At 40.6% G+C, this 21,361-nt stretch overlaps 1 protein-coding gene across 1 annotated transcript in view; it reads left to right on the plus strand.

Moving 5' to 3' along the window:
• The window catches only part of SAMD12 (sterile alpha motif domain containing 12), a 418,596-nt gene extending 409,636 nt beyond the window's left edge, over positions 1-8,960 (plus strand). The window contains exon 5 of the mRNA XM_011941081.1: positions 8,599-8,960. Coding sequence (XP_011796471.1) covers positions 8,599-8,621 — 23 coding nt within the window. The 3' untranslated portion in view covers positions 8,622-8,960. The remainder of the gene's footprint in view (positions 1-8,598) is intronic.
• The last annotated feature ends 12,401 nt before the right edge of the window (positions 8,961-21,361 follow it).

Below are 21,361 nucleotides of genomic sequence, written 5' to 3' on the forward strand. Positions count from 1 at the left end.
TCACTCTAAATATTTGGATCACTGCACTGTATTATATCCAGGATTTCTGGTATTTTATTATATGAAACAAACAAGGCTATAAACCAAAATTTCCTGCAGTATATACCACTTTTCTCTGTCTGAAGGACAAATAACTACTATTTAAGTACTGGGGGAAAGATGTAGGTGTGTTCGGACTTTTGCCAAGTTGCTTTCGGGTGAATTCTCAAGGCTATGGTTAAACAGAGTTTGCCAGTCCTCCCCTGGACATTCTGAATCCGAAATGGGGACAGGTTGGACAAAATAAAAATGTTAAGAAGCTCCTTCAGATGAGTTTGAGGCAGTCAAGTTTGAGAGTCTCTGGTCGAAATGTCAGGGTTCTTAAACCTCGGAATCTAGAGATTCAATTTAACCTCCAGGTTTCAGAGTCAGTTTCTGAGAGGTTTTTCAGGCTCATAGTGTAGTAGACTAGCAGCTTTACTTCTAGAATAACAGTAAGTGAGCAAATACGATGTCCTTTTCTTCCCCCCCAGGGCTGAGGGAAAGGAGAGAGACAGTTTACACCCAAGGGCATTCTTTTTCTCTCATTTTCTCAGTGTGTGTGTTGGTTGCGACCTTCGCGCGTCACGAGAACCCTTCAAAATTCCCCAGAGAAAGGTGACCATCCAAGCAACGAGGACTGCAAACCAGGCAGCAGAAGTACTCCTCTGATAGTGTCAGGAGCCAGTTACATTTTAATAGAAACAATAACACCAAGGGGTGAGAGGGTGAGGGTGGAGGCCAAGGCCTTCCTATCCCACCTAGGTATTCGCCTAAAAACGTTGCCATGGGGCCTTGCGACCTTATATTTCTCTCTTAACATTTCTGGAATTAACAAGCCCCTGATATTTCATAGTCAGATCAAAGATCATAACCTAGCCTAAAGACCACAGCCTGTGTTGCATCACTCACCCCCCCAAGTCTGGCTTTCTGCACTTGTGGAGTAAAGGTCATGGTACCTACCTACTTTGGTTGCTGCAAAGTGAACACAGGTTCTTAGCATGATGCTAGGCACCCAGGAAGTACTTGGTGAATGATAGTGCTGAGTGTTATGGTCATTATGTTGTCTGTAGGCTCTGTTCCTCAAGGTTCTTCATAAAAAGAACTAATAAGATGTATAGGCCGGGTGCGGTGGCTCAAGCCTGTAATCCCAGCACTTTGGGAGGCTGAGGTGGGCGGATCACGAGGTCAGGAGATCGAGACCATCCTGGCTAACACGGTGAAACCCCGTCTCTACTAAAAAATACAAAAAAAAAAACTAGCCGGGCGAGGTGGCGGGCGCCTGTAGTCCCAGCTACTCGGGAGGCTGAGGCAGGAGAATGGCATAAACCCAGGAGGCGGAGCTTGCAGTGAGCTGAGATCCAGCCACTGCACTCCAGCCTCAGCGACACAGCGAGACTCCGTCTCAAAAAAAAAAAAAAAAAAAATGCATACATATGTATAGAGAGATGTATTATAAGGAATTGGCTTACTCAATTATGAAGGTGGAGAAGTCCCAAGATCTGCAAACTGGAGAGCCAGCAGAGCCGATAGTATAGTTCCAGTCTGAATCTGAGTCCAAAGGCAGGAGATGGCAGTCAGGCAGAAAGAGTGAATTATCCCTTACCCAGCCTATTCTCTTCAGGCCTTCGATGGATTGAATGGGGTCCACTTGTATTAGGAAGGGCTATCTGCTTTACAAAGTCTACCAATTCAAACGTTCATCTCATCTACAAATACCTTTATAGACAAACCCAGAATAGTGTTTAACCAAATATCTGGACCCCCAGTGGCCCAATCAAGGTCACACATGAAATTAACCATCACAGACTTATTGTGGTTTCCAGTTTACTAAGGATAATGGGAAGTTACCAGCTAGTGTATATGCATCTCTGTTTTATTATACTTAACCCAAGTTCTCTGCCATCCTGATACCAATCTCGTTGGAGATTCTTTTTTTTTTATTTATTTTTATTTATTTATTTATTTATTTATTTTTTTGAGACAGAGTCTCGCTGTGTCGCCTAGGCTGGAGTGCAGTGACGCGATCTCTGCTCACTGCAAGCTCCGCCTCCTGGGTTCATGCCATTCTCCTGCCTCAGCCTCCCAAGTAGCTGGAACTACAGGCACCCGCCACCACGCCTGGCAAATTTTTTTGTGTATTTTTAGTAGAGACGGGGTTTCACCATGTCAGCCAGGATAGTCTCTGTCTCCTGACCTCGTGATCCACCCGGCTCAGCCTCCCAAAGTGCTGTTATTACAGGCGTGAGCCACCATGTCCAGCCTCGTTGGAGATTCTGACCTTCATCTTCATGCAGTCAGAGGGTTGATTCCTTAATCATGCTCTCAGTGGGCAACTCCCTCTCCCCACCCCCGCTTCCCTTCGTCAAACTCTTGTGGGGCAGAGAGTGGCAGATATGGGACCAGTGCTGCTGAGAATACATATGACTTCTCCAACCACGAACTAGAAGCAAAGTTTAGCTTTATGGCCACATAAATCCTCCTTTGTCCTTCTTTTATCTTTTACCTCTCCCATATGTATTAATTAATTAATTAATTAAGCATACCTCTCTAAATCATCCAATCTTGATTCTTATAATGGCAATGCCTATGAGGGTTCTAAAAGTTAGAAATGATTTAATACCAGAGGTTTTGATTACACTGAATATAAAATCACATAAAATGAGCAAATGAGAAGAAGAGGGGAGTGAGGTTTGAAATTAGCCTTATTTCCTGTACATACACGAGGCACACTTACGTTGGTTTTTATCTTGGCCTATTTTGGGAGTGATATATTTGGCTCACAACCAGGAGTAGAAAATAGAAACAAGGACCTGTATCTTCCAAACCAACCTCAGTACCACTGACATTTTGAGCCGGATCATTTTCTGTTGTGAGGGCTGTCCTATACATTCTGAAATGCTCAGCAATTTAATGGGTCTCTACCCATTAGATGCCAGTAGTACCTGTGCCCCCGCCCCCAAACACACACACACACAAGTTGTTACCACCAGTGTCTCCAGACATTGCCAGTTGTGCAGTAGGGAGCAAAATTATACCCAATTGAGAACCACTGCTCTAAACATAGGAAAGATCTTAGACTGTTAAAATAAAAATATACTGGTTTTCTCTAGGTCAAACCTCTTATTTATGGCACTCCATGTATAGGATTCATGTTTGATGAGAATTATTTTATGCAAACAGAGTTACTTGATTTCTCTCCTCCATTCTTGTTGGAGAATTTCTTTTCCCAATAAACATTTTTTATTGAGTCAGGAAAGCACTGTGGTGAGAACAGATCTGGGTTCTAGTCTCAGCTCTATGCATTCTAGCACTGTGGCTGTGACAGCTAATGACCCTGCTGTCATTTTCTTTGTGTGAATTACAGGAATAATGAATCCAAACCTCAAAAATGGCAGTACAGATTCAATGAGTAACTGCCTATAAAACCTTTGTAGGCATATTGTAGTTGTTCAATAAATGTGAGCTCTGCTTATTGGCTATTCTGCTGGGGCAACCATGGATCTCAGTTTTTTGGAATATGCATTTCACACCAGATCTAAATTGTCCCATATTGAAGTTGCAGTTCAGACCCACCCCCAAAGTCCTTGTTACATGAGAATACACTTTCATATAGAAGATATGGACCCTTCTTTCTGAAGGGAAGACACTAAACAGCCCTTTTAAAGGATGAAGTCTTATTTCCCCCTTGGGCCCATGAGATGTGGGGCTGCCTGGATATAATATCTTTTCTTCTTCTCCACACACAACAATCCTTCAGCCCTGTGCTGCTGGAGTTAGGAAAGGTGGGGCGGGACATAATCCATCCTAGATCTGTTATTGAACCTTTTGCCAAGCTGGCCACTGCCTCCTGGGCCAGTCACTTCCTGCCTTTGAAGTATTTCAGACTCCCTTTCTCATGGAGCTGTCTGTTAAGGGCTGCGCTAATCTGGGAGAGAGCAGAAGCCAAGAGTGTGCCCAAAGTGGCCTTGGCAAGCAGGAAGACAGTTATCTGCCTCCTGGGCGTTGCAAAGGCTTGACGTCTGGGTATGTTGTTTCTTTTCCTGGCCCCCAGCTATAGCATTAGAACATTGACATTTAGCGTTAAAACACTGATATTTAGCATTAGAGTTTTGACTTTGATTTCTCAAAGGAATTTTAGGAATTCATGATAGCAATAATAATAAAACAATAGTTGCTATCATTTAGTTTTTTGCTATTTACTGAACGCCACGCAAAATGCTTTTCCTATGAGCCCTTTTTAACATCACAACAGCCTTGTGAGGCAGGAATTTTGACTGCTATTTTAAAGATGAAGAAAAGGAGATTGGGAAAAATTCATGTGTTCAACATCACATAGCTGGGAAGTGGTGAGCCCAGGATGTGAACCCATATCTGCCAGAGCCCATGCTCCTGACCACTGGACTCCAGTGCTTCCCTCCTCATCCCAGACTCTGAAGCCATAGGGCTAAGTATGATGGTTGATTCCAAGAATTGATTCCAAGAATTCTTGATTCCGAGAATTCCAAGAATGTCTAAACTCTTAATAGTAATGGTGGCCCATCAAACAGAGATTTGAAAAATATCCTTTTACTATTTGTTAGCTGCAAAATTGATACATGGACAGCCCCCAGGATGTACATCTTCCTTGAGGAAGTAGTTGATAAAGCAGAGAAAGAAACCAGAGCAATCCCACTCTCCACATGCAGACCAGGATTGAATCTCATGCAACATCAGTTACCTAATTAAACAGAGAAACAGATTCTCCTCCAACATCATTCCTTTCTTTATTAACTTTACAACTATTTAATAAGCACTTTCTGTATACCTGACATTGCACATTGCATTAGGAGAATCCACAATAATAAGACATGGCATCACCCACAAAAAAATTAGGAGGAGCGATGGATACATTAAACGGAAGTGTTCGTTGCGGGTTTGTTGGTAAAAATTTGAGATGCCACACTCGCACACAGGAGAGAGTTGTTAGCTGTGTCTAGAAGGAAAGAATACTTCATAAAGGATGTGACGCTCTTGGTGGTTGTGAAAGAGGGATGGGTTGGTGTTCACTAATGCTAGAGGGTATATAAAAAGAAAGGATCAGCAAGACCAGGAACAACGCCACGCATACACAGAGCCAGAAGGAGGCTGGGATGGCTGAAGCACAGGGGATGGAGCCCAAAGAGCCTTCTGTTTCAAAGACCACATGTTTTCCCCTTTTCAGAGCCAGGGCTGTCTAATGCAAACTTCCATTTTGCATTTTGATCTCATGTAGATTTACATATCCGAAGACATGATTCCTGTTGCACATAAGTCTCTAGCAAAGTGATGATGGCAGAACCCATCACTATACATATGTGATAGAACGATTAAGGTTCAAGGGTCCAGGTGTGTGTAGCCCGGTGTAGTGGTGCATGCTGCGCCTGTGGTCCCAGCTACTTGGGTGGCTGAGAAGTGAGGGGATCACTTGAGCCTGGGAGACCAAGGCTACAATAAGCCGTGATGGTGCCACTGCACCCCAGACTGGGCGACGAGAGCTAGACCCTGTCTCCATAATGGGAAGAAGAAAGACTAAGGTTCAAGGCCTACTTTCACCACGTGTCTTACACATACAGCCTGAGTAAATGCGGACCTCTTGTCCTCACATAAAGCCCATCTCAGCATGGTGACCCATTCAAAAGGAACACAATACTAACTGCAAAAACAGCAAAGAGCAATGAAGGATCACTGACTACCATGGAAAGATTTCAAAAATGACACTCTGCCATAGCACATTCTTTTCTTTGACCATCCCTTTTCCCAATGCCCCACTCATTATGGCCACCACTGTCCCAAACCTCCTATGTCACCATCCAAACCTTCGACTTGTCTCTCTGTGGCCTCCAGTTCTATTTGTATTCATGTCTTGCAGGCATATCTTGTTGCTCTAATATAAATTCATTTTAGCCTCTGAATTTTTTTTTTGTTGTTGTTTGGTGCTCTAACAGGGCCCTTTGTCGTGCTGATTGGGCTTGTGGATAAACACAGAAGCCTGCTCAGAAGATGGGATGGGAAAGGCTCAGAATATTTCTGTGTTCCTCCCTATCACTCCTGTATGTCACTAGAGGGGTACACACCTAAGTCTGGTGTATTAGTTTGTTGTCGTGCTGCTGATAAAGACATATCAGACTGGGTACATTATAAAGAAAAACAGGTTTAATGAACTCACAGTTCCACGTGGCTGGGGAGACCTCACAATCATGGCAGAAGGTGAAAGTCATGTCTTACATGGCGGCAGGCAAGAGAGAATGAGAGCCAAGCAAAACAGAAAACCACTGGGTTCTCCCCACAACACGTGGGAATTATGGGAGCTGCAACTCAAGATTAGATTTGGGTGGGGACACAGCCAAACCATATCACATGGATATAGCTTTGATCCTTACTAGCTGTGTGACCTTGGGTTAATAATACTTCTGGGCTTCAATTTCCTTATCTGTAAAATGGGAATAATTCTATATCTCCTAAGAAGAGGATTGGGCAACCATAAGGGAAAGCACTCTAAAGTATACTGCACTCCACTTACATCCATGGTTATAAGTGCTTTTTTAACATGCAAAGATTAGATATATCTGCTTTCTCTCAGCTACTAGAGACCATTGTAGGAAACACGGTTATTTAAAGAAGCAGTAACTGTGATAAACCTAGTTATCAACTCATGACTCAGGTCCCAAAGTATAATAATTAATTAGGGCTTACTCTTTATTATCATTATTCTTTTCTTAAATTGCATTTTATAGATTATTAATTATTTTCCAAGATCACACATTTTCTGGATCTGATTTTATCCAAGTCTCAAGTATGGTACACTGTGTTATATTCCTAGAAATCAATGTTATTCTTTGATAACAGGCTGTACTGCCCTCCTCGCAGGTCAACCTGGACAGGATTTCACCCACATTGGTTTTTATCCCTCTTTCAAAATACTGAAGTGTTTCTCTTAATGAAATTACAAAGTATTTATTTTCACAGTAGTATTAGTGAGTGAAAACAACCATGATGCTTTAGTTAGTCATGGGGCAATCCTGCAACCCTGTGAGCCTAATTGTTGTTGTTGTTTTGCAAAATATTATGATGACAGTAATATTCTAGGGCCTTCATTTTCACATACAGTTCTTTTCTATGCATATATGTAAGCTTTATATTATAGTATATCATAACTGTTTCCGTGTTGCTACATAATCATAATCATCATAATTAGTATTATTTTAATAGCCATGTAATTATCCATCTTGTTAATGTACCATAATTTACTTAACCTAAATTTTCAACTGTAAGAGAGTGGTTGCTTCCAATTTTTCCTCTGTGATAAATAACTTCTAGTTTACATATTTGTGCATATAGCTTCTTTCATTTTTTTAGATTATTTCCTTAGGATATACTCCTAGGAATGGAATTACTACATTTAGGAATATGCATTTTTAATAATTTTTGAATAAATTGACATTATTTTTCCAGTTGACGGTGCCATCAGCAATAATTAATATTCTGCTTTCAATACAACCTGTCAGAAGTATTATTATTTGATATTTAATACACTTACATAATACCTTTTGTTTTTTCATTTTCTCAAAAATAGCAAATGTTAATCAAACACTTGCTTACAAATTATGTGTTCTGTCATGTTTTGAAAAGCCAGTTAGTTAGATTTGAAAGCCAGGTTTGAAAACTGAGGTAGATTTTTTTTCTTCTGCATCAAGAACACCTGCTGTGCTTCTCTCCCATCGTCTGATAGTTTTGTGTATTAGAAACTAATACTGATATTTTTCTGAGCAAAACATTCCATTGTACTCATATAATAATTAATTATTGAAGACCCATGTATAAGGAACCTTAGGGAGTACTCAAATAAAATAACGGGAACATTAGACAATTTAAATTAGAAAACTCAGGAAAATACATTAATATTTTTATACCAGCACTCCCAAGCCCAAAAGCAGGGTTGCAATTCAAGTAGTTTAATCTCTGGTCCGATTTAATGACTTTCTCTATCTAGTCTAGACAAGGTCACACATTTTCTGTCTAACCTTCCCAGATAATCTGGCTTCGCAACTAGGAAACTCAAGAGCTCCAGCCATTCCACTTCCAATATTTTTTTTCTAGATTTCATCCCAAGAAATCTTTCTGATAAATGAAACCCCCATCTCTCTCCCACAATAAAATGCTTCACACCATCCCCAATCTTACCTTGCATCAGACCAGGCAAATGCATGAACCTTCATAATACATGAACCTTCATAATACATGAAATGGTTTCCCAAACTGCAGCCCCATCACAGGACTGGATGCCAATTCCAGAGATCTGGTCTTGCCCTCCCTTCCAGGCAACTTTACCTATTTCTCAGTTGGGTGTCTTCCATGCCTTACCAAATGGTAGAAAAAAAAATTTTATGAATATAAGCCACTGTAAATCCATCCTGGCATTGAGTAACCATTATTCTGACTAGAGCTTTCTCTTTGGCCTAAGGGTTTTAGGGTTTGTTTGAATAAGATAATTGCTACATATCAGTGCCTGGGAACATAAAGGAAAGAACTTACCATATTTCCCCCTTTTTCTTCTTGCAGCATCAGCCGAGGGTTCTCCATAAACACGGTTAGCCTTCCAAGCTGCTGTCCTGCCAGTTGATACGAACATGGCCTGTTCCTCACAGAAAGACTAACCCATGGCACTGCCAGAAGATATCCTTGGAGCATGGACAGATTAACTGGATTCACTGAAAAAAAAAAACTACCCATTCAGTCAAGATTATGGGCTTTGGAAAAATCTTACTTTGCTGTGGATTTAAAATGAGGTGCATAATATAGTGCCAACTCGTTCCAAGTGGTCATGGGCAGACCATTAGCTGGAAAATTGCTTCCAGTTTTCATCACTGTGCATAACTCAAGTTCCCTTTGGGGAGCTGTCTGTGCCCTTCACTAGAAGTCCTGTTTTAGCATGGCAACTACTGGATTATTTTATTATGTGTGCAGATGGCATGATGTTTTAGAAAAAAAAAAATTACAGCAGTTCTGCAATCTCAGTGGAAGTGTTCACAATATTATGCCCTGGTAGGAATGTAAACATGTCTCGATTATGTTAGTTATGATGTCTAAAGGTATTCCGTCCAACTCTTAAGCACTTTATATGAGAACACTACACCAAGATGAATCAGCACGTTCAGCACGTGTGAGAAATCAAGTATTTTTATTTTTATAAATCTTGGTGGGTTTTTTTTTTCTGGCTCAGACTGTCCAAGACAAACTCCACTACTAGCATAACCCCAGTTGTTTGTGGTAGGCTGATGTAAATATGGCCACAATACTGTTAGACTTCACCTCCGGATACTTTACTGAACAACTGGTTTACTTGTAGCGCCAAAGGGAAGCAGTAGGGGGTCTAGTGATTGTGATGTCTTAGCTTGCTTCTTGGTTCGCAGGCACAATTGACCACATGCACATACAGGCACTCAAATACAGGAGGCTTCTATTTGGCTAATGTAGATATTCCCTTATTCTGTAGAGGAGTTCCTCCAAAGGAAAAAAGGGGATGGTATTCTTTTAATCAAAGACCATGGTAGATGGATGGTAAGGGCAACAGAATGCAATTCTTTTGTGTGGTCTGACTTTAATACTTCAGAAAAAAATCCTAAGTCAGGTTGAAATTGACATTCTTTCAAGAGAGAAACATCAAGTGACCCTACTATGTGCCTAGAGAAGGAAAAGTGTCAAGTTCTATACTAAGTTCCCTTACTTAGTGTAGAACCTACCAGTCCCTTGTTAATCCTTTCTGGGATTATACCTGTGACTAATTGTTTTTTGTTTTTTGGTTTTTTTTTAATTACGTCTTACAACAAAGCACAGTCCTGGGAAACCAGTCAACTTAATTATTGCTTGTCTTTGAGCATTAGAGACATGTTCATATTGACTTGCTACATAACAGTGTAGCATGTTTTTTCCTGAAAATATCAAGTTGACTGAATGGAAAGCTCAGCAAAGTATGTGCTGTGTGCCCACTGTCCCAGCCTGGGACTGACGGGCATCAGAATCTTTGCTTTAAAATATAGTGTAACCACTTCTGGAAGACTTCCAACACAAGCAAGCTTGGTGTTTTAGGGTGTCTCCAGATACATAAGCGTTGTCTGCCTCCACTCAGGGTCTCAGGAAATACACAGCCCATTGGAAACCACCCCTGCCTGAAATTTGGAAACCTGACAGGGAAAGGGAGGAAGGTCCAAATGAGTCAGCAGCAGGATGACTTACCACAAGCCTAGCAGGCTTCAGAGCCAGAGAAGGGGGCTTCCAACAAGGAACTCAGAGAAGTTTCAGTCGCCACCAAAATCTGGCTCTTCGACAGGTCAGCACCAAGACTGCCAGGCCCTCTGCAGACCATAATTCTCCTCACATCTATAATTAGGAGACCAAACTCCGGCTGCCAACACCCTTGGACACAATATTCCAGTCTCCACTGCCCATCTCCTGTGGTTCAGTTCTAATAGCAGGTCTTCTTCTTCCTTTCATTCCTTCCTTTATTCGGCAAGCATTTGTTGAGCATCTACTGTGTGCCAAGCATTGTGCTCGGGCAACAACAGTCCACAAAGCAGACTCCCCACCTGCCCTTAGGAAACTGTATCTCCTCCTCCCAAACATTATCACCACCCCTACCTTTTCCACGGTGAAAACTTAATTCAGACAGCATTCTCCATTCTGCCAGAGTAACCTAGGAAGAAGAACATGGCAGCAGACGGATCCTCAGGGAGCAGACAGCAGAGTGAGAGATAGTAAACCGCATCAGACCACATATGCACCTTTCAGTTACAGCCAACTCTTTGAGGGCCCAGACTGAGCTGGTTGGAGCTCCCCAAAGCAGCATTCAATTGCTTTTCCTTGCTATCCACCCTGGCCACCTATGTTCCCTTTCTTTATACAGGCACAACCATTCACCTCTACACTGGATTATCTAACACTCAAGTTCTATAACTAATCACAGTTGAGTCTGATGAAGCCTAAGAACTGCCATGTGCTGAGATATTGTAACTGGGAATTAAGATTTAGCCAAGGACATCATGAGGCTACTGCTGACTCTCTTGGAAAACTGGACATGCTTTGTAGTGCAGATGTTCACTAAATGATGGTGGTTCATTGTTACTTCTTTGACCTTTGCAAAATATTCTGAACAATTCAATAAGTGGAGTTTCCTAGTTTGTTTGTTTTGTGAAGTCAAAGGAGTGCTGTAAAATTATTGAAAGATGATGGGTGAAGAGGGACCTAGGAGAAGGCAAAATGAAGACCATTAAAGAGCCCCGTTGAAGACTGTATCTCTTAAAATGCCTTAATGCCTGGCACATACTCCATGTTTGCATATGAACTACTACTCTTTTCCAAACTGTCAACCTCTGTTTGAAATTATTTGGGGGGATAGTTTTGGAAGCATGGTGGCATAAAATCCGAGCAGTCAAGAGCTAAACCAGCAAAAAAGAGGAATGACTTCATTCGCAGGCTTTGGCTTCTTTATTACTTGGTGGTCCTTTGTGATCTCCCGTGGTTACCTTCAACTGTGCTGCACTTTCTTCCCAAGATGCATGTATGGAATGTCACCTCCTAGAAATCCAGAAATGGCTGTGGTGAGTTTTGTTTAGTAGGAAGCAAGAGGTGGGGAAGTAAAGGATACGTATTTTTATGTCTAAGGACTGTAAGCTGTTGATGCTTGACTTTTCCTTTTACCTACACCTGTGCTACACCTTTATTAAAAGGCTTGTGCAGGAAAGGCACTCTTGGGAATGAACAGAAATGAATAATTATGAGACTTTCTTTCCATGGTGCCAAGGGAATTCTCTTATTTCCACTCCAGAATTGAATATGCAGAGCATTGCCAGTCCTGCTAGTGTGAAAAGCAAATCACTTCAATAGTTTGAGACGTACCTAGGGGAAGAGAGATCCTATCAACTTTCTTTGTGGGTAGTGGCGTACCTTCAAATCCCTGCTCAGGCTCTGTGAGGTGTGCACCCGCAGATTTCACTTCTACCTCCGGAATCCTGACAAACAAGCCAGGAATCTCTCCAGAGTCACTTCGCAGTTGCTCAGATAGAGGCTAACCGTCCTTAGTCCTGAGGAAATTCTGCCATTTTTAACATTCAAGGAGAAAAGGAGTATCAGCTGTACCTGAGAATATCAACTAAGGATAAAAACCTCTAATGGATCCCCCTTGTTACTTGCAAAAGCTTTCTTTGTCTGCAAATGTCACATAATTGATTTTAGATAGGAACAACAAAAGTCTCAAGGAAGTGAAGTTTTTAAGACCCCCCCCCTTAGCACTTTACTTTCGCCAAAACCTCCTCTTTCCAGTACATTAGCAGTTTTGTTCTTTGTGATGTTTTCCTCTACATTCTTTAGAATAATTTTGTTACTTGACAACTAGACTTGTCAATCGCCTTAGACTCTTTTTAAAAATCTAATCTTTTGAAAATGACACAAATTCCTTTATTGCTTTAAGGCTGTTTTTATTCACCCCTCCCACAGCCCCCTCCACTGCACTTTTTTGTTTTTGGGTTTTTTTTTTTTTTCTTTCATCTCTCTTTCTTTTAACATGATGCTGTGGGTTGATTTCAAGAATTCTATAAAGAACTCAATAAAAACCATAGTCGTTACCTTTTCTCCCCAGTCCTAATATTTCTTCTTAAGTTTGATCTTGGTGAAAACTTGTTGCCCAAAAAGCAATGAGGTAGGGATTAATAACGCTGACCAGTCATCTGGAAGATTAATCCCAATGCACCCCTGAGATCAGGAAGGAGGACAGGCCAGGAGATGTTTCTACTCCGGGCACCATTAAGGACTCTTTTTCAAAGGCAGATCCTGCTCCTTAGATCTGAATCTAATCCTGAATCCAGAAAATTATCCTATGAATTCTGGTTTATCAATGCACATGATTCCTGGCACCGTTGCATAGCTTCAAGGTAAAAGAGAGCCGTGTTTCCATTATTTTGCTATGGTGACTTTTGGGAAGACAGAGAGCATTCTTTTGAAAGTGGGAATCTTGAGGAAAAGTTGGCCAAGTGCACAGGAAAGTTCACCACACCTTAATATAAAGAACAAAATAGATGCTACTCATCTGGGGAACATAGCTAAAGGGACAGTAACAGTACTGATAGCCTTCTGGCCATCACCTTAGCTCCATGGGGAAAATTCTGGGTAAGAGCAAGCACTATTTCTAAAATCTAAATTTTTTAGAGTGAAATTTACCAGCACCAAGTGTAAAAGGGAAGTGCCATCGGGCATAGGGCTGGTTTTATACTTCCTGCCCAACGGCAAAATGACTGAGACATGACTTCTATGGAACAGCAGAAAATGGATGCCAAAGATATCATAAAACTGAAGTTCAATTTGCCACATAAGGCTATTTAAAAACCCTGATGCACTCCAAGAATTCTTCCTTCAGAACTTTCCTCCTACCATTATATCAAGCACAAGAATGCACCAACAGCATATACTTAATGTAATATAAAAATAACTATATGACTTCTGTTGAATTACCATTGGCTGGTTGACATGATATTAATAAGTGTCATAGATATTTAGACATTATTTCTGATCGTACAAAATTCTTTTCATAATTTGGAGCCAATGGTTTGGGAGGTTTTTTGTTTGTTTAGTTATTTGTTGTGTTGTTGTTTTCCAAACCTCAGATATTTTGAGGAGCCTTAGAAAGGCTCTTAAGCCCAGGCCTTTTTGCCTCATGTGCAGAGTATTAAGAACAGTCCTGCTGATGTGAACCTCAAGGAAGGAGGCTATTAAATTAATCCAACACTGGAGATACTAATACCTCAAACAATTAAAACACTGAAGACTCTGCTGGTCGCCTTCCACATTGTTTACAGCCCTTTTAAATTCAGTCATTTGGATCAAGAGAAATAAACGGTTGGTTTCACGGGGCTTTTGCCACATTAGCACAGACACAGCTACCAAATGTGGAAGTCTAGACTGAGTGGATGCATGAGAGCAAACAGATCTGTTTTATATGATTGCACTTAATCACCACCACCTCCCGAATTCTGTAAAAGTATATTCAAATACTTAATGCTAAAAAAAACTTCAAAGCAGGAGACTCTTATTGGAGCATGCTTTCACTTAGGGTAGGATAACTGATCTTGAAGATAACCTTGTAGAAAAATTGCTGGCTGGAATGCCCCAAGCACCTGGGGATTGGTGCTGTCCTATTCCACAGACTGATCATGGTCTTCTCCCATCTCCTCAGAGGGGTTAGCCTGGCCTCTAAAATAGCACAAATGCCATGAAAATATCTTTCTAAGCTCTATAGAGACTTCCTGTCCAAGTATAATTCCAAAAATATGATTTGAGTTTGAGGATGCCTGTGGTCCTTGATTCTATGATCCCTAAATCAGTTCTACTTCTCTTTCTCTCTCTCTCTCTCTCTCTCTCCCCCCCGCCCACCAGTATTTTTTTTTTAACCACAATTAAGTGCATTTAGCGTGTTTACATTGGGAACTGCCTGCTGGCTCTATGTCTACTTTTGACAATGCCTATGTCCAGATACCATGTACATTTGAGAGAGGACTAAGGTTATGTTTCCCCACATACCAGCTGCTGCAGAGGTTTCGAAGTGCCTAACCCAGTTCTTTTTCACATCAAAAAGGCCTTCGGTTACAGATGGCAACCTTAAAGATGAATGTAAAGTGGGGGAGGAAATTCATGTTTGAATGCTGAAACACTTGTGTTTTTTATTTTTATTCAATACCCACCTCAGATCACCAGAAAGGGAAGCCTCTTTGGTGGGTGTTGGCCCCCACTGCAGGTAAAAGGGGTTCTATTTGCTTAAACTCATACTCATAGGCAATTTTAGGGCTCTCTGGGGCTCTGAATGGTTTCTCCACCACTATCTTTCTTCCACCAATAGAAAGATGCTGTCCTTACAAGGCCATGTCTGAGAAGACCATGTTTTAACTAGTAAAAGAAGCTCACATTGCAGAGAGTTGAGTAATACCAGGCTCTTGACTTTGTACTGTGTGTCGCAGTCATGATTGGGACAGAAGGAACCAGTCTGCTGAAAAGCCAAGCCAGCACAAATATTTGGAAACTAATTCCACTGAAACTCTTGTATCATTAAATCATACTGCTGTAGTTTCAGTTAATGTAATTATTTAATATAATTAGGCACTAAATTAAATAGCTTTGCACAAAATTTTAGAAAAGATCAATCTTGTAACAAAATTTAATATTAACAGTAAAAAGCACCTGAGAAAAGAAAATATCGATCTGTTGTGGTTTATATACTTGAGTTATTCTTAGAACTGTGTGGAGATTGACACTGCTCTGATAAAAAGGAAGAAAATGTTTTGAATTCAAGAATGCTAGACTAATAGAAATTGCCCAGTCTCTCTGGGCCACTGCTCTTCAGTATGGGGTGCTCTCTGTCCCTCCTTAGCAGATGGGGTTGTTTGGAGGCTAAAATGAGCTAAGGGAAGAAGCTATCCTGTGCCTCCAATATCCCTTATGTGTAATTAGAGTGCTGATCTGGGTTGCAGGCTTTATTCAATGATTTCTTTCCCTTACTTGAGGCTTTCTCCATGGAGCTGTTATTTCTGAGCCTCCATTCTGGGATTTACAGAGGAAACAGAATGATGAAGAAGTAACAATCAGCATTTTACTTACACACACACACACACACACACACACACACACACACACTTTTTCTAGTATGTGAGGTTAGTCTGCAGAGTCCACAGCCCAGGTGTCCATTTATTTCCACTTCTTCACCTCCCAAAGATTTAGAGCTCCATGACCTGCCAAGGTGAAGACTGCCAATCCCAGGTCGGAGAAGACCCATCAGAGCGTGGAGGTACCAAACTGAGAGGCACAGGAAGCAGACAGCCACATCAAACTTTCTGGATGAACTACTGCATATTGGTGTTTGTTCTAGGAAAGAAAGAGGAAGAAAAATTACACAATGTGAATTGAACATAAGAGCAGTGTTCTTTATAGAGGATGAGAAGGGAGCATGGGGGAGAATCTGATTTAAAAAATGATTCATTCCTTCACAAACACTAACAAACATGGCTAAAAAGCACATGTCAGAACACAGAAGCCTAGGTAGATGGTCAACATTTTTATAACTTCCTTAAGTGAGTAGTTAAACCAGCAATCTGAATTCTGTTGGTCTCCCAAGAGTGTTTAATTACATAAGTATTACCCATATTCATTTCCCACAACTGTTGGGTTTTTCTTTCTTTCTTTCTTTTTTTCTCTCTATGCATCCTAGAAAAACTCCCACAACTAGACTTAGCGGGAGGCAGTCAAGTTATGTAGTAAAACAAGAGTGCCTTTTCTGTTGGATGTCCACTTTAGTTTCCTGCCTTCCCAGGGCATAAGATGTTTAGAAACTTTTTTTCTCTAAACATAAGAATTATTGTGTACCACAATTTTGAACCACCGATTTCCATATCTTCAGCAGCTATCAACTTGCCAATTCCCTTTGGGTCTCCTTTGTATATTCTTATGTTCCCGTCTGTTTCCAGTTGTCCTCAAAAAGAGTTGAGGGGGGCATAACTCTTACAAAATGGATAAAAATGAAACTGTACAGATGTTTGCCCCCCTTGTATCTGTGAGCATGATCTCTATCAGGCTTGAAAATCTGCTTTATCATTTTGTATATTTGACTATTTTGTATTCAGCATTACTTGACTCCTTATGTGCATGGCAATGTATTAAAATGTGGGATTTCTATTACCGCGTAAAAGCGTTTTGATTCTGATTTTCAACATATATCTTTGGAAAAAAAGTTACATTAAACTCTTCTATTTTCTTCAGCTCATCAGCTTTGCAGAAGAAAAAGAAAAGTTAACAGCATTTCACTTTCCCTGTGTTAGCTAATGATGCAATTCATGGTGGAAAATTGTCCTCAATTATACTGTGTTTCCTAGAGAAATAATATATGTGAAATGAACTGATGGCCTCCCTATGGCTCCCAGCACACAGAATTCCCCCAGCACCAAATTCCACCAGCGTAATTGCAATGACTGGCGAACTCTTTAGTGTCGAGCACAGGTGGACAGGAGACACAATTCTCTTCATCCCTCAGACATGGTAACGCAGTAGGAAGAGATGGGGCAACAGATCTTGGCCCACCGATTTCCTCTCACCCCAGAGAGAGTCTTGTGTACTAATAACAGTATGATTGATGGTATTTCCCAGCACCTCCTGCTCCATCCATCTCTCTGAAGTGGTAACCAAATGTAAGCTATCTGTATTTTATCAATAGAAAGACTGACCTTCAAATAACATCTACCCAAGAGACTTGAATTAGAAACCAGTACTTCCAAACAGATTTGGCATAGCCAGCCTCTAGTGCGGCAAACATCTGCAATACCCTCCACACACCTCCATATATTTTTAAAGGGACAGTTTCCTCAAACTTAAAAAAAATTCCCTGAATAATATGATACACCAGATATAAACAATTGACCATTTTCCTGCTCTAAACTACCATTTTCACCCTTCCTTTTCTCAAGGAGACATCATAATGAGTACGTATAGACACTCTGACTGTACTGAATATGATGAATTGCCTCAACCAGTACAGGAGAAACACTTCTTTCCCAGAAAGGAAAAAGCACTTATAAACTGCATAAAAAAGAAAGGAGGCACCCATTGTCTTTTTTATTACATGCTTACTGTAAATCTAGTGTTTGTTTGGTTTTCTGAAAAAGGTTTTCAAATGTAAAACCTGTGATAACCTTTTAGGTTAGCTTACTGACTCCGCATATAAACCTAAATCTTTTGATATACCTTGCCACCCTGAAAGCACAATTTTCTCCTGCTTTCTCTACTTACAGATTCTGAACACGGAAAATGGAACCACCTTGTTGTTGGTTAACCTTTTTAGAAGATGTTAAAGCCAGAGCCCCCAAACAAAACATTCTCTTTGTCTTTACCTTTTGGGATCATTTTTAACTATTTCTTCTCTTCCTGTCTCTTTCTCTTATTATTTTCTTCCTTTTCCTTTGTTAGTCCTCTGCCTTTAACTTACCTCTCTCTTTTGTAGGCTTGTCTTAAAACCTTTCTCCATGTGCCTTCCTCTTCCTCTATCTCATCTCCTTTACCCTCCCTTTTTCTCTCCCATCTCTCTCTCTCTCTCTCTCTCTCTTTCTCTCCCCCCCAACCCATTTACCCTTCTCCTTACTTCTTTTTAGGGTAGAGCAGTTATCTGTCTTTGCATCCCCATCTCTTGGCACATTATAGTTGCTCAACATCATAGTTACTCAACAAATGTTAGATGAACTGAATTAAACTTGGTGACCTGTTTTTCCTGGCTTATTTTCTTCCTGCCTACTGAGCCTAGCAACCTCTACAAACACTTCATTACACAAATTAACTCATAGTAATAAAGACTACACCAGATGTGTTCTCTGAGGTAAGTGAAAGCTTTAGTTGACAGGTTCTCCCCAAACGAGGAGTAGACAGATTCTCCTATATATCACTTTGCCAATACAAAGAAAAGCCTTCCTGCCATCTCAGCGTTTGGGTAACTCATGATACCTGGGGCAAACATGGTAGCTATATTTGGATCAAGGTCAGTGATGTCTGTGAGAAGTTCAGTTGAGACCACCAAGATAATTTTTCAACCTAAGATTATTCAGAATCTTATAAAACTTTTTGGTGAGACCTAGCAAACGTGAAGTGCAGTACTGGTTATCTTGTGCTAGAGGAATACTTAAATGCATTTTAGTGTCCTATTTATCTTTTTTGCCAAGAGCTGGCTTTGGTTGAGGTTTTTTCTGTTGATGATGAAATCATTAGAATTGTTAAAACTTTCTCCGATTTCTATTTGTAAGGCATATTGATGTATGTACATTGTAAAATAGCTTTCCCTTATTTTTCACAGACATTGTGTGAATATTGAAAAATTAGCTAAAAACAAGCTTTAATAAAGACAACTACGATCACATTTTTGTGTAGCACTGGAGAAATACAAAGTGGTACTAGATCATGAGAATTGTTACATAGTTGTTTTACAAGTGATGATGTTCCTTTTCTCATGAGAAGTGGAAAAGTTGACGGGGTTCTATTTTTCTGTAATATTTCTCTCCTTTTAGTAGTGTAACCCAAATATTAATTAGGTTCCCATGGCCCAGTCTCTGCAGGAAAGTTCAAGAAGGGAATAAGAATGCATATGAAAACATTGTGAGATTTTACTTTGTCCTTCACGATACTTCCAAAACTGAGTGTGTGGGTGGAGGTGTGGGTATGAGTTACTCAGAAAGTATCTTAAAATCCTACTTCTCATCTATGCTACCCTCATTATCCCCCACCCAAAGGCAGCTGCTTCCTTTCCATTTTAACTCTTCTCTCTCTCTCGGGAAGAACGCTTCTAAATCTCAACTCTTTTCCATATAACTTTCCCACTTCTGCCTCTCCAGCTCAGCTTTTCTATCCTTGTCGTGATTCTCCCTTTCAAAATCATTAAAACAAAACTAGTAAACATTGAATTTTTCTTTAGTGAGAAAAGAAGAAAAAGGGATATGATAATACAATATTTTTCTTAATGATTTTCTTTATCAATTTTTCTTGATTTTTCTTAGTAATTCTTGCCCCAGAGCTGTGAAACTGATGACTCAAAAAAAAAAGGAGGGTAACAGAAGATTAATATGGTTGCCGTTGATGGTTTAAATTCTAGTTCCAGTAAGTACACCTTGTGGGACTTGAAATCTTCTCATGTTTTAACAAACATAGGTGGATCTTCTGCCATTTGTCCTATGTGCCAAGAACTGTTCATGGTACTGGTCTAAGTATTATTGATTCAGAGATGAATGACATTTTTCCTGAGCTTAGAGGTCTTACACACTAAGAGAAATAAGCAGCTAAACAAATAACTTCTTCTTAAGTAGCCTATATTAAAATGAAAATATCTCTGGAAGAATAACTTAATACCCACTTGTTCTGAGATGCTGGGGTTGGGGAGAGATGCAAGAATGTTCCATAATCAAGTCAGCTCTAAAAATATGATAGATGGGCCGGGCACGGTGGCTCATGCCTGTAATCCCAGCACTTCGGGAGGCCAACGCGGGCAGATCATGAGGTCAGGAGATCGAGACCATCCTGGCTAACATGGTGAAACCCTGTCTCTACTAAAAATACAAAAAATTAGCCGGGCGTGGTGGCGGGCACCTGTAGTCCCAGCTACTCGGGAGGCTGAGGCAGGAGAATGGCGTGAACCCGGAAGGTGGAGCTTGCAGTGAGCCGAGATTGCGCCACTGCACTCCACCCTGGGCGACAGTGAGACTCCGTCTCAAAAAAAAAAAAAAAAAAAAAAAAGATAGATGTACTTTACCCTTGTCCTAGAGACTTGGGATGCCTATTAGCACATTAAAGGCTCTGAGAAGTCTTGCAAGAAATAATCATACACATTTGTTCAGTGTAGCACTTTCAAAATTCATTCAAGCATCAACTGTTTTCCCCAAGAGAATACCAATTTACAGCCCACAGAACAGACACTTTTGGAAATACCGTTCTAAGCCAACCAGTGCTTCATGGCAATGTTCTTTCAAGCAGGTGAGTGTGCAGACCCTCAGGAAAGAGGTGGTGCCACAGATGGATCCCCTGAGAGGGAGATAGAGACCTGGGGTATAAAAAAGTGGGCTAAAAACAAACCTGCCACTTTCTATTAATGAAAATAATTACAAACCAGTCACTACATGTTCAGCCCGATTAGCCTATCACATCCAAGCCCTTTCACCAGCCGTGAATGGAGAAGGGGGAACAAGTGCATAACCTTGGCCAAGGCTCACATCTCTCTATATTTTAACATTCTCTTCTGGAATATTAGGGGTTCGGAATAGATGGCTCCTGTAATTCCTTTGCAGCACACTACTTCAGTTCAGTTCTAATTTTGTACAATCTTATCCTCAGCTTTGCTTTTAAAGTAAGCACATAATTCTTTTGCAGCAACTTGAATGGAGCTAGAGGCCATTATTCTGAGGGAAGTAACTCAGGAATGGAAAACCAAATATCATATGTTCTTACTTATAAGTGGGAGCTAAGCTATGAGGATGCAAAGCCATAAGAATATATAATGGACTTTGGGGACTCTCAGTGGGGAGGGAGAAGGGGGTGAAGGATAAAAGACTACATACTGGGTACAGTTTACACTGCTCAGTTGATGGGTGCACCAAAATCCAAGAAATCACCACTAAATAACTTATCCGTGTAATCAGAAACGACCTGTACCCCAAAAACGTTTGAAACAACAAATTAAACGTAATTTAAAATAAAGTAAGCACATAATTAGAAAATCTAGAAGCTTCTAATACACCATAGTTCACTTTCCTTCTTAATACTAAAG

The sequence above is a fragment of the Colobus angolensis genome, unplaced genomic scaffold (assembly GCF_000951035.1).
Source record: "Colobus angolensis palliatus isolate OR3802 unplaced genomic scaffold, Cang.pa_1.0 Scaffold198, whole genome shotgun sequence".
NCBI classification, from domain to species: domain Eukaryota; kingdom Metazoa; phylum Chordata; class Mammalia; order Primates; family Cercopithecidae; genus Colobus; species Colobus angolensis.